General features: G+C 47.4%; 1 protein-coding gene across 1 annotated transcript; it reads left to right on the top strand.

The window, feature by feature from the left end:
• The first annotated feature begins 2,755 nt into the window (after positions 1-2,755).
• Positions 2,756-10,070, top strand: LOC144119607 (neprilysin-1-like). The gene is made up of 5 exons (XM_077652183.1): positions 2,756-2,787; positions 5,146-5,425; positions 6,346-6,584; positions 8,155-9,782; positions 10,051-10,070. The coding sequence occupies exons 1-5, from the start codon at positions 2,756-2,758 to the stop codon at positions 10,068-10,070; spliced, it is 2,199 nt and encodes a 732-aa protein (XP_077508309.1).
• Positions 10,071-13,335: the final 3,265 nt, after the last annotated feature.

The following is a 13,335-nucleotide window of genomic DNA, read 5'->3' as shown; positions in this document are numbered from 1 at the left end:
ATCATCGAGACATGTGGCGTCTCTGTGGCTCAATAAGAATACCGGAAATTTATATGCAGAGTTTGCAGCGGTTTCAGATCTCGTTTAAGTAGCAGTTTTTATATTTTTTTAGTTCAAAAACAAAGCTGGAGGGCTCCGATGCGAAAGCAAAGTCTGTAGTGGAGCATACATTTCTTGGTAAAAATTTCACTATTTGAAATGTCATATTCAGGCAATAAAAGCAAGAGAAAGGAGGGATTATTTTGGAATAATTGTTCTTCAATCGTAGGACATGTTTATATATTTGACGTTTGAGAGAGAGCGAGACAGAGAAAGGGGCGGGGCATAAAAGACGGGAAGGTTAACCAGATTAAGGTTTCGCTTTGCTGGCCATCACGAGGTGAAAGAGGATACAAGGGGGAAGGATAAAAAAAGGTAAGTTAAAGACTGTCAAGTAAAGACTGTACGTAAAGCATAGACATGGCATAACACACAGTCACGGCACCCTAGAAAACGGAAGTGTCTAGCAAGCCTTCAGAGACAGCGGTCATGGCGCTCACCGTCCGGGAATCTTCATATCGGTTAGCGGCCACAGATTACTAAGGTCTAGTGCACAGCACAGCAATCGCCTCTCGGCATTGAATGCTGGAAATTTATGCAGCACATGTTCTATCTACACTACACTGGAAAGGCACTAAACCATACCGATGAGAAAGGTTTATTGGTTTGTGAATTCAACTTCGAGCCACATGCGACACAGCAGTGTTGCTTTGCGTCGCGGTAGGCAGGGGGGGAACGTGGTCTGTAGTTCAGGCCCGGGGAATGCAGACGAGTACGCAAATTGGCCTAGATTCCTGAGGTATGCCTGCGGACTCGCTGGCGTGAGTGTTCGAATCCTATATCCGGTGACGCATCAATTGATTAGCAGAGCGAATACAGTTAATAGGCACGTGCATTTTATTGCCGCATGAATTGATTAGCAGAGCGGATAGGTTTAATAGGCATGTGTATTTTATTGCCGCATGAATGAGATGGAAAAGAAGAGACGCCTGTAATTTTTTCGAGGCCTTGGAACAGGTCCTTGAGAATTATTGAGGGTACAGGGTGGGTGAATTTCACCGGCAAGAAGGCTATTAAGCTCCTCCTTATGTACATAAATCATCAACTTATGTCTATACAGATCACTTGTCCTCATTATGCTGTATTCTAGAAACGGTAGTTGCTTGCGTGTGACACTGCTGTGAATTAAGCCATTAGTTGAATCTGGTTACATGCGACGCAGCTAATGGCCTTGATGATTTAACCCCCCCCCCCCCCCCGGCGAGAATTCTGTTTTCTTTTTTTAAAATAATAATCTAAATGACCATGCATTTATTTTCTTTTTTTTGGTGGGGGTCGAAGCTGATATTTCGACTGAGAAATTAGATGTATGCAAAACTTAAACTGGTGATTAGCTGCAACGCAGCGTTATTATAAACAGCATTTTTTAATCTATTCGAACTAAAAAACCAAACAGCAAGAAGAAGCGTCCGTGATAAAAGATACTTATTTAAACAATAATCAAGTCAGAAATTTTGTGACAAGTAATACTAAGTGCACCGGACATTTGTGATGTGCGGCACTTGTTGTGGACGTGCCCAGCGACGGCTGCTATCAGAAAACGGCTCCTCAGGGAGGTGGGCCTGCAGTGGAACCGCGAAAGTAACTACGTGAAGTGGACTATGGACAACCGTTTCATTAACAACCTCTGCGACTACCTCAGCGCAACGGTTCTTCACTCCTTCTTTTAACTTTCAATCCCGTGCATTCCTTCCCCCCCTTTCCTTTTTCAACTTATGCCTCATGGCACACTTCTCGAATAAAAAAAAGTAGTAACAGACGGCTCGAGTAGGCTCAGATGTTCAGCGCTGCTTAGCACGTTTGTACACAGTGCCTAACTTTAGCATCCGACATTGCGTAAATATCCATCAATTGTAGAGGAGAACGGGAGGCTGCATGTTCTACCCGCAACTTTTATTCTTTGAGGAGAAAGGTGCTGGAAACGACCTCTACGGCAGTGTTCTCATGCCTAGCTCACTCTTTTGAATAGCGTGTTTCGTACTTTATTTCAGACAAAGGGAGAGAGCAATGTTTGATGAGAAGAAAGCCAGAGAGGTCAGCTGGCGGAAACATGACCCTGGCCTGCTGCCCCTCACGGTGGAAAGCGGATTGGAAGAAAAGAGAGGGGTAGTATATTATTTTTTTTTTTAGAAGCGTTTACGGGCTTGTAAGTCACCATGGAAGCAATAAAAAATCATGATGACTCAATAATATTATAAAATACACCTTTCGAGTGGTTAGGTTTCGCCATTAATGCATGACATTCTGTAACAGCCGATGAATCCAAACTACATACGCGCACTCCATCCATGCCCTGAACCATAGCTCGTAGCTGGCGTAACTGGTGGGGAAACGACTTCACTGTATTCCACCTCTCCTATTTTTCTTATTATTCATACTTACTACGGAGCTCTGGTTAAGCACGTTAAAGAGATCTTGATTTCTTGAGACCACACTTGGAATTTTAATTAAGACCTCTCTCTCTTCCTGCGTCAAAGAAAATAGGACGAAAGCGAGATAGAAGGAGAAGAAAGAGAATTTCATGGGCCTGTTGCCCATGTCATTCCAAACCTTACCCTGCCGACCACGACCCATTATGAACGTTTCCAACTACACCAGTACCTGAGCCATAAACCCGTCCTTGCTCTACAGCGGACTTTGAACACTTAAAATTCCCATGGAACATCCGTTCGTGTGCATCAAGGTGATGTGAGGTTTCCATGACGCTGTTGCGCTGCAGGATTCCTCGCCTCAATCTATATTTATGCCGTTATGGGTTCGCGCTGTCAAATCTATGTTGTTGTTGTTAGCCTATCAAAAGATGATAGGCTAACAACGAAAAGAACATAGATGAAGTGGCTCTACGTGCATCATGCCGGGACGTTGAAACGATAGATCATTTCGTTCGCTTCTGCCGGCTGTTTGCACAGCAGAGAATTCAGTATTTGCAAACTCCTCTCGCTCACTTAGGGCTGCCGCTTACTCTTCCCGTCCTCCTGTCCTTCGGTGCAACCGTCAAAGGGCATGCCCTTAAACAGGTGTGCGAGCTTCTTCACAGGTATATTATCGAAACCGGGAGATTTTTGTGTTAACTTCTCGTTGCTTGACTTTTCTCTCAAAATTTATTTAGTTATGATCATTTCTTTAAAATTAATTTATTTCAACCCTCCAGGCTTCGTTTCCTCGCTTTGCACTCCGATTTCCTCATAGATATATCAAAATTTGTGAATTTTTTTCACACATTCCTCTTTTTATATTTATGAGTCGCTTGAGATAAACCTGGATGAGTTTTCTTCTGTTTGGATCGGCACCAAACTGAATAGCCACCCGATTCTTGGCCGATCCCCCAGTGTGGGTATGTGCCATCTTTTGATAGGCTAACAACAACAACAACAACAAACCCTGGCCAGTCCCCCCAGCGGGGGTATGTGCCATCGCTTTTGAGGCAACAACAAGAAGGAGAACAAGGCCACAGGAGCACGCAAAAGACGAAGCAGAAGATGGAAACAACGCCTCACACCAGCTCTGACGCTTCGAGACTAAGGCCAGATTTACCTGTAAATCGGCGGCGGTTTCCGCAGCAAGCAACACTCGCGTCGACAAAGCCATCCTCCGACAAAGCACCGACGAAGCAAGCCTCCAAAGGACAGATTCAACCTTCGCCTGACAAGGTTTTGGCAGACGAATCCGTGGAAGAACCTGCTTCCATACCACCCAAAATTCCCAGGTTAGAGAGAATAATAATAATAATTGGTTTTTTTTGGGGAAAGGAAATGGCGCAGTATCTGTCTCATATCGTTGGACACCTGAACCGCGCCGTAAGGGAAGGGATAAGGGAGGGAGGGAAAGAGGAAAGGAAGAAGGTGGTGCCGTAGTGGAGGGCTCCGGAATAATTTCGACCACCTGGGGATCTTTAACGTGCACTGACATCGCACAGCACACGGGCGCCTTAGCGTTTTTTCTCCATAAAAACGCAGCCGCCGCGGTCGGGTTCGAACCCGGGAACTCCGGATCAGTAGTCGAGCGCCCTAACCACTGAGCCACCGCGGCGGGTAGGTTAGAGAGAAGTGTTCCTCACCCGTGAAATATCCAACGTGGTCTTTCCCAGCCGAAATAGCCACACCATATGCTTACTTGACGTGTTGGGCCGATGACTGGCGTTCGTCTGCTGAACTCCAGGCCGTGGGATTGAATCCCGGCCGTGCCGTCCACATTTCGGTGGAAGCGAAATGTAAAGACGGCGGTGTGCTATGCTTTGCGAGCTGACACTTATAACCCGGGGGAGGTCGAAAATTTCCAGCAGCCCTCTACAAAGGCGTCCTTCATAGCCACGTCAGCTCCGGGACGTTAAGCCCCACACATACTACCACAAACCACACATCATAGATGGCACGTGGCACTGTCGTATCATACCTCAACTTGAGAGAGACCGGATGCAGAACTGTACCTTCAAGGAGGTAGTACTTTGGACAACCGCAACCGAATTGAACTTTGTAGCGAAATTCCAGTCCTACCCTTAGTTTGGAGGTCGCGGCAGTAGCCACTGTCTTAGTGACTGGGGGAAGAGGGGGGGATCTGTAGGAGTGAGCGCTGTGTGAACCACTACATCCGGTCCTGACGAGGAGAATGTAAGAAGCAGAAGTTGGTTTTCGTAAAAAAAATGCAAGCGAAAAGCGAGTCAGGCTTTCACTGACACTCTGTGAGCATCTTGTTGTAACAGTGTCTATTCCAACGATGCGGTTGGTGTCGCGGAAAAAAAAACTGCTCGCGGAATAGACTTTTAAGAGTTCATGACCGTGGCTCTACCATTTACCCCTTTTGCCAAAAGCAACCGAGCAACAGGTTTTCGCTTCTCAACCGTATAACAGAACCTTTATGGGACCCCTAAAGACCGAAAGGTGTCAGAACGTGAGGACATGGGTTCAGCTTACTTTACACAGATTCAGAGCTTAAGGGCTGCTATAAGTGCTTTGCTACGCGGCTAAGAAGCAAACCACTGTTGCCCGGTTACTTTTGGTAAAGACGGCACATGAATTTAAATGTGCGCCAAGCTCATTCTGTTCGCAGGTTACCGAGGCGGGAACAAGACCAGCCCGCTGAGCCAGTGGAGGAGGCCGCACCCTTGGAGGAACAGCAGTACGACGCGGCGAGCGTGACATTGCCCGTGGCCGGCGATTTAGACGTCAGCGACTTGGGCGTTGCGAGCGCGGTGCTGATGGACGAGAAGGCAGCGGGAATCGAGAGGCTGGGCAAGGCCTTCTTTCCCGGGGAACACCGGCGCAGGAGGCGGGGGGGCTCTACTGAAGAAATGGACTTGGCAGGCATGTCACGGCACGCCGCAAGTAGGGTATGTATATGCGTACTCTGAACTCGAGTCATTTGGTGGTTCATTATGCGAGGTGAAAGTTTCGATAAGCTAAGGACGCAGCAACGACGCTGAAAGTTGAACGCTTGCTGGCGCTGCTTCATTTACATGCCTTGCAGAGCACATAGTAAAACAAAGCCGACCGTTGCAATGGTAGACACGCGCTGCGTATGAGAGATGAATAAAGTGGTAGCGAATGATTGCGAGCGACAGATAACACAGCAAAACTTACATAGAATGTTAAACGGACCGAGAACGGAACTTTAAGATATTTCTTTTTGGCACAACAGAAAGATTGGATTGGGCTCGTTGCTGGCCGTGGCAGTCCATTTATATAGAGGCGAAATGCTAGAGGCCCGTGTGCTGTGCGATGTCTGTTCACTTTAAAGAATCTCAGATGGTCGAAATTTCCGAAGCCCATCACTATGGCGTCCCTCATAGCCTAAGTCACTTTGGCACGTTAAGCCCCATAAACCAAACCAAACCAAACCAAACGAAACCAAACCAAACCAAACGAAACACTGGTGTCCAAAATGTTCGATTCTGCAACTGTTTTGTTATAAACGCAGCAGCAGATTTTTATCGCAAAATTTTCATCAGTTGATGAGCCCGTTTTTGTGCAAAAGTTTTTGCGCCTGTACTTTATTCAAAGCCAATTATTCTATTTGCGGGCAAAAATCAGCGGCACAGAACAAACGTATGAAATACGATGAAGATGATGGCATCCAAAGTAGAGCATGAAATGCTACTGGTTAAGCACGTGACGCTAGAGGTTGTTGTGATGGCCGAGGGGTCTAAGACAACTGAAAAATTTCGGGGGAAAGCAGCCGTCTTGATTTTTTGGCTAAGATCAGTGCAGACATTTTCCTGGTTCCACAAGCCACACGCTCTTCCGGTCTCAGGTGGAAGACTTCAACGAGAAGTTCGACTTTCGAAAGTCGTTCGCCATGGTGGGTCTCCTGGTAGGTGTCTTGGCACTGGCCTTCTTGGTGCGTGCGCTTATGCAAGGCCCGAGGTACGAGACGACCGGCAGCAACACTCGTCCCGCGGGAGGCGGCTGCGACGAAGGTTTCTGTGTCCAGAACGAAAACCCATCCGCGGGCCCCGACGTCCACGGTCCCGACCCCTGCCAAGATTTCAGGTTAGACACCTGAAATCCCGAAATTCACTTTGAAGCACATACTTATTGAATCGCTTATTAGATACGCAGATGGGAAAAGAAAGCGACTTGTTACGGTGGTTGCAGAGACTCAGGGAGAATGATGATGCGCAAGTCTTGAAATGTGAATCTACACTCAAGTCCAATGTGGAGGGGAACACATCGGCTGTGACTGAAGAAACCGAGTATATTTTGTTTTTTCGTCGTAGCTGAATGAAGTAATGCCATCAGTTCAGTATACTCAGTACATTGAGTACACGCACTGACTTCTTAGAAAACAATAAAATGGATGGCGTTCAGCTATCGATAAGACACCCTATATCCTTAGCATAATGGTACCGGAAGACAGTCTCTCTCCAGAACGTTAATAGCTGGCAACACTATTTCCGCGCTAAATATTGGAGGTCTTCAGTTCTGTTCTGCCATCTAAAAAAAATTACACAAGACAATTCACGATTCGTTCTTTGATGTGATAGCATTAGTCGGGCCATGAAGGTGAAAACGGTCCGGCACCGTCGGTGTTTCTTTAGTGCCTGCAGCATATGTGTCTCTTACGCTGCACATTAGTGTGTGACAAGTGGAATAACGATGTACGCTGCTTCTCATCAGAAGCTGCTAAGTAATCGGACTCACTTCAAGTACAACTACTGCTGCTTTTCCCTCTGTGAGGCTTAGTAAAGCGATTTGGTTTTAGGAGCAAAGTTCCCTGTACATATTACACAGCATAAACATTTATACGTACGTGATCCTGCCGTCGAAGATGCGATTTATTACGTAAAGAGTTTTATTATTATTTTTTTTCTGAGGACTGAAATTACTATACATGCTCCTTGGGCTGTTTGATACATATTTTCGCAGGAAGGATTGCCGCGACAAAAACAGGATGTCAGAATACCGTTGAAAGCGTTTGTATTTTATACAATCGGGAGTAAATTTTTGTGGTGGTTTAATTATATAAAAAAACTGTCACGTATGAATAAACTGTGGCTCTTTATTTCTGTTTTGGCAGTTCCGAATGTTTTTGAAGCCACACGGGCAGTTTTGTAGCGATAGCTACATTAAGGTAGCATTCCGAGCCTTCAGTGTGGCTGCACTGCCACCCTGTGGCTGCACCGCCACGCCGCCACGCTGTCACGTGGTTGGTCACGTGTCAAAGTTCCACTCGGCCAGCTGTAGCTATCGCGTCACTCCAGGTTTAACCAAAGCTAAACCACCACCATTTTTTTTTGTTGCAAAACAGCACTGTAATGACTCAAGTGCAACGCAGACGTTATGTGACAGCTAAGGTCGGCACACCTGACTGCTTCCATCTTGTCATCAGCGCTGGCTCGCTGCTAAGTGTTGCCAGACTACTTTCTTGATTTCGCTAGCATGAATTCGGTTATTATAGCTAGAGGTTCTTCGTTTGCTTTCCTTTTCGCGTCCGTAGTTTGTTCAGATCCGAAACTAAAAAGAAAGATTTCGACAGCCCTTTTTTGCACGCACAGTACAGGCTTGTACTGTTGTTCATTAGAACAACAGGAGTAGCAGTCCTTTTCCCTGAATTTTTCAGGTATTACATCTGCTCATGGTGGAGACCTCAGAACCATTTTCCTGAACTGGCCCTTTCCGTTCAAGGTGACCTCGTCGCCAACTGGATCAACGGTTTGAGCTCCATGCTCGAGAAAGCCGCCAGAGACGACCAATCCGGTGTCGCTATAAAACCGCTCTCGTTCTACAAAAGCTGCATGAACAGAACTGAAAGGACCCAGATAGACGCGGAGGCCTTTCTAGCGTTTCTTCGAAGACTGGGCCTCACGTGGCCGGAAATGCCTCCTAACGGAGCCAACGCGCTAGGCTCGATACTGGAACTGAACTATAAGCTGGCCTTGCCGATATGGCTGACGATACGGGTGGTCCACAACAAAGCCGCCGGTGGCAAACGTCGCAGGATCGTGCTGAAACCTTGCTGCATGGACCGTTTGAAATTTTTCGTCCTCCATAATCGGTGGGCAACCGACCATAAGCGTTACTACGACTACTGGACGAGCCACTACGAAGCTCTGATGGGGAGGCAACGGTTATCCAGGAATCCGGAACAGATTGACAAGCTCGCCACAGAAGAAGCTGACATCGTGGGCAAGCTTGAACATCTTTCACACGTGACTCCGACTGCCCCACTCGTGCTGCATCTCTCGGAAATAGGCAGGCGCACGAAAAAACTACCCGCAGAATACTGGCTTACTGAGATCAACAACCACATTGCTGGGGGGCCAGAACCGGCGTTCACGCTTCAAGATGAAGTCCTGGTCAGTGACGCGTCGGTGCTCAAGTGCCTTGACAACCTTTTCGACAATTACAGCCCGGAGCAACTCGTCGACCACTTGTCGTGGCAGTTCGTCCAACTACACGCGTGGAGTGTCGATAGGAGTTTGCTGGACTTCCGGGGTGCGAACTACTTGCGCATCAACGAGCCCATGCTTTGTGCCAGGGAAGTGGAGGACGTCTACAGACCGCTACTCGCTACGCTGTACGTCCAGCAGCACCTCTCTAAGCAGGAACGACTTGAGCTCAACGCGAACCTCAGCGACTTAAAGGAAACAGCTGCCAAAATGTATACCTCCGCGACCTGGCTCGACCAAACTGACAAAAACATGGCCGCCAACAAGCTGCGTGCTATGGACGTAAACCTCTGGCCACAGGAAGCATTCTTCGATCCAGGCCAACTCAGAACTACATATGCTGGTTTCCCTGATGAGAACACCACCGCTACCTCGTGGGTGCGGCTGTGGATCAGCGCGCAGGAAAGGTTGCGAAGCCTGGCGGGAACGTCGATTCATGACGCCACGGCCAACATGCGATCCATGTTGTACCCTGCCTTACTTGGCTACGACTACCTGAGTAACCAGGTTGACATAGCAGTGAGCTCTCTCGGAAAGCCCCTCTACTGCCCGCAGGCGACTCCGGGACTGTTCTACGGAAGCCTGGCGTTTTCATTTGCCAAGGAGATGATGAAGATGCAAGATACGACGGGCCTCCGAGTGCACTGGAACGGTGAGCTCGTGCAAGCGGGTCGCTGGTCCTGGCTCTCGGACAGCACCGCGGCTGCCTACAAGTTGAAGGCTGGATGTCTTGGCGCAGATCCCGTGAACTTGTCCGACATCGCTGCCTTGGAGGTCGTCTATAAGACGCTATCAAGAGGTGTGCGTAACACCACCTCGCTTCTTCAGATGAGCCGCGATATCGACGAACAGAAAACGTTTTTCATGGCTCTATGTTTTCACAGCTGCGCAGTAAACGAGAGTCACTCGCCCACCGTCAACTGCAACGCCCTCCTGCGGCACTCGCGCAAGTTTTCGGAAGTATTTCACTGCAAAACTGGTTCCCCCATGAACCCGTATAGGAAGTGTTCGTATTTTTAAGCAGACTCTTGCCGCGACGTTCTCTCACTCTTTGGTCTTCACTGCAGGAGCGGAGGATATTTTTTGAACGCGGTAACGAGATCAGCTCGCCGCATAGCGATCAGAACGAAACATGGTTTTAGTTAGTTTAAACATTATTCTGTGCACACACGTCAGTGTACGTTTATATATACCATGACGCAGTGAGCTTTGCGAATTTACAACAAACCCTTATTCTCGTGTTCACCATACATCCCTTCTAGGCATGTAACATGACACTCAGCTGTTTTCCTTTGTAGTATCTTTTTATAGTAGTAAGAAAAATTGCTTGTACTTTGCTTTTGTGTTCTCGTTTCAAGGTTTGCTTCAGGCTCTGACTCTAGTCGGGGGAAAAAAGTTGTATTTCACTACCGGATGACAGGAGTATCTTCCCAACTACTGGGAAGTATGATGAGACTGGATTTTACTCAGTCGCATAATTTATTACGCACTTACACGGTTTCTAATGCTGTCTTTGGATGTTAAATACAACTCTGTCCAACTATCGTTCTTTGCAAAAATAACTTCTATGTCTCTTTCTGGCTGTGCTGTTGCTTGCCGGAAATCAAAAGGTGAATTCATGGCCGAGAAAGTCGAACTTCGAAATCTGCCCGTCTCTCAATTCAAACTGTTGACAACAAGACCAAAATGGACTCCGGGGCCAGCGTTCGCAAGTCTAAGGGGTGTATTCTATAGCCTCAAGGATCCGTGATTTTGAACTGTCTTCACGGGTCGCAGTTTGCTTGCGAAAACAGCCGATGGTGGCGACACAAGTATTTTTTTTGCATGACAGTTTATAATTGATAAAACCTCCTTTTTTTTCAGTGAAAACAGCGTGTTGTGATTAGAACGCCATATATTATCGGTTCGCGCCGCCTTGATTTCCTCCTTTTCCCTCCAATCCATCCCTATATAAAATGTAGTGTTCGCACTTGGAGACAGTTGCTGGCTTGCTTGCCTCTATCCCTGCGTTGTGCAGCCTCCTCGATTTGGCTGCGCTTTCTGCACTAGTTTCCAAAACTTCTGTGCCCGTGCCGCGCTAGTTCTTGCGGCACAAGTGAAGCCTGATACTAGCGTCCTCGGTGCAGGGGCCAATTCATCGCGGGAATGGAGAGACGTTCGTCTGAGTGTTTGTTGAGTGATTTGACATGCGTGCGAGATTTTGGTACTTGTATTCAACGCTGCGAATTTTTCTTAAGTGGCGCATCTCTTGGCAGGGGCCATGAATCTTGCCGATTCCAAGAGCTCTAACGTTTTTGTCGCGTAGAGCAAAGTGACGCAGGTCGAACATGACCTAGAGTCAACGGGTATACTCTTGGAGATGTAACAACGAAATACTTGCACTTAGATTATCATAGCTCTTGAAATAAAACTGTAGCGCGAGGCATTTGACAGTTTTCGGTTGCCGCGGTGGCTCAGCGGTTATAGTGCTCAGCTCCTGACCCGAAAGACACGGGTTCGATCCCGGCCGCGGCGGTAGAATTTCGATGGAGGCGAAATTCCAGTGGCCCGTGTACTGTGCGATGTCAGTGCAAGTTAAAGAACCCCAGGTGGTCGAGATTTCCGTAGCCCTTCACTACGGCGCTCGTTGAGGTTTAGGTTGAGGTGTTGAATGCTACAGGTGGGGTTAGCCTTGCTTTATCTGCCGGCAATTGCTCCACCGCAGCGTCCCTTCGATATTAACAATGCCGCATCTACCCCGCTAAGCTCACAGTCTCTTATAATAGCACACATTCTCTCCCGCAGTCACCATCTATGCACACAATCAATCCACACAGTTCACATCACAGTCCACTCCAGAAGTCACCATCTATGCACATATTCAGTCACAGTAGAACATACGCCATTGTAGTGCCACACTCCATACACACATTCACTCACAGTATAAAGTAGTCCACTCCGGAAGACACCATCTAGGCGCTCCTCATAGCCTGAGTCGCTTTTGGACGCTAAACTCTCATAAACCATAAAACCATTTGACAGTTTGTGCTTGAACTGGTACAGGCTGTCACCGTTCTACCCGATAACTGTCTCCGGTAGTTCGCCAGTCCCAGCAGCCCCATTCCTCGCGTTCACCGTCGACGCGAACGGTTGCAGGGGAGTGACTGTCATAGGCTAAGTGGTAGCCAAGGATGTGGGCTGAGTAACATGCTTACAGTCGCTGCTGTAAGCGCTGGTGCGCATGCTTCTGCCACATGCTTAATACTGGTGCGGAGGCCGCCTGGGCAAAAAGAACAGTCGTGGTAAGTCATTAAAGACGTTGCACTCGCCTGTGTATCAAAAATAACAGCACCATTTGCCTCTTTTGCAAACGCTCCGTCGAGCTCCATGTGGCCATCATTTTGAGCTAGCACAGGAATTGCGGCCGTTTCAAGGCCGTTTCCAAGAACAAGCGCGGCCGTGGAGCCGTATGCTGCTTATATGCTATGGAAGGCGCCAAACACCTCGCACTATACTTGCACGCGAAAAGAACTCGCGATGAGACTAGAGCAGAACTCGTGTTGCACCATGTCAAATAAAATAACGAAGTGCAAGTGGCGCTGGCTGCACTGACAAATCGAGTGCGAAAGTGTCACACGTCAGAACAAGTCCAGCAAATGCAGACAAATCGAGGAGACCTGCGCTTGCATATTTGGCTCTTTATTCGTACGGATAATATGAAATTGCCATAAATAAATCTGACTAGCGAACAGTTACTTCTGTAGGCTTAAAGTGGAATGAAATAACTAGAAATGACACCGATCTTGGCGAAATTAGAGATTGTGACGGCCGAGGACTCTTAAACAATGGTAACGATTGCTGAATCGCATATAAAAAATTAAGCTCCAGTTTGGCGTTCATAGCCTAAAAAAAAGCCGAAAGAGAAGTATAAACTAGCGTGATATATTATAAGGTAGTAACGATTAATGCTAGGAAAATAGCAATAAATTCATCGAAATTATATTTCACACAGACTTTAAGCAGTGAAGCGACACTTGAGCCATTAAGTTCTTTAAGCGCCTCGGGCAAACACTTATCATAATGACTTTAATTTACATGCAGGCCTCGAAGATAGTTGCATCGTTAATATCATTCTGTACTAATTTTGTTGTCGCACTCCACGAGACTATCTGCACAGTGCTTCTCAATTACGGATAAGAACTTCCTCTATATGGGTTACGTGGACCACTTAAGTGTAGTGCATTCGTAATTGTTATGAGGAACATGTCCCTCACAATCCGATGCAATAGCCAAGCCACGGGGCTTGCGCGGCAATGCCCCTTTCTTCTTTCATTAATGTCGCTTAAATGACAGAGCACTCCCCGCGCGAGAAA

The sequence above is a fragment of the Amblyomma americanum genome, chromosome 2, assembly GCF_052857255.1.
Source record: "Amblyomma americanum isolate KBUSLIRL-KWMA chromosome 2, ASM5285725v1, whole genome shotgun sequence".
Lineage (NCBI taxonomy): Eukaryota > Metazoa > Arthropoda > Arachnida > Ixodida > Ixodidae > Amblyomma > Amblyomma americanum.
The sequence above is the reverse complement of the archived record's forward strand: the minus strand, read 5'-3'. Positions and strand labels throughout refer to the sequence as shown.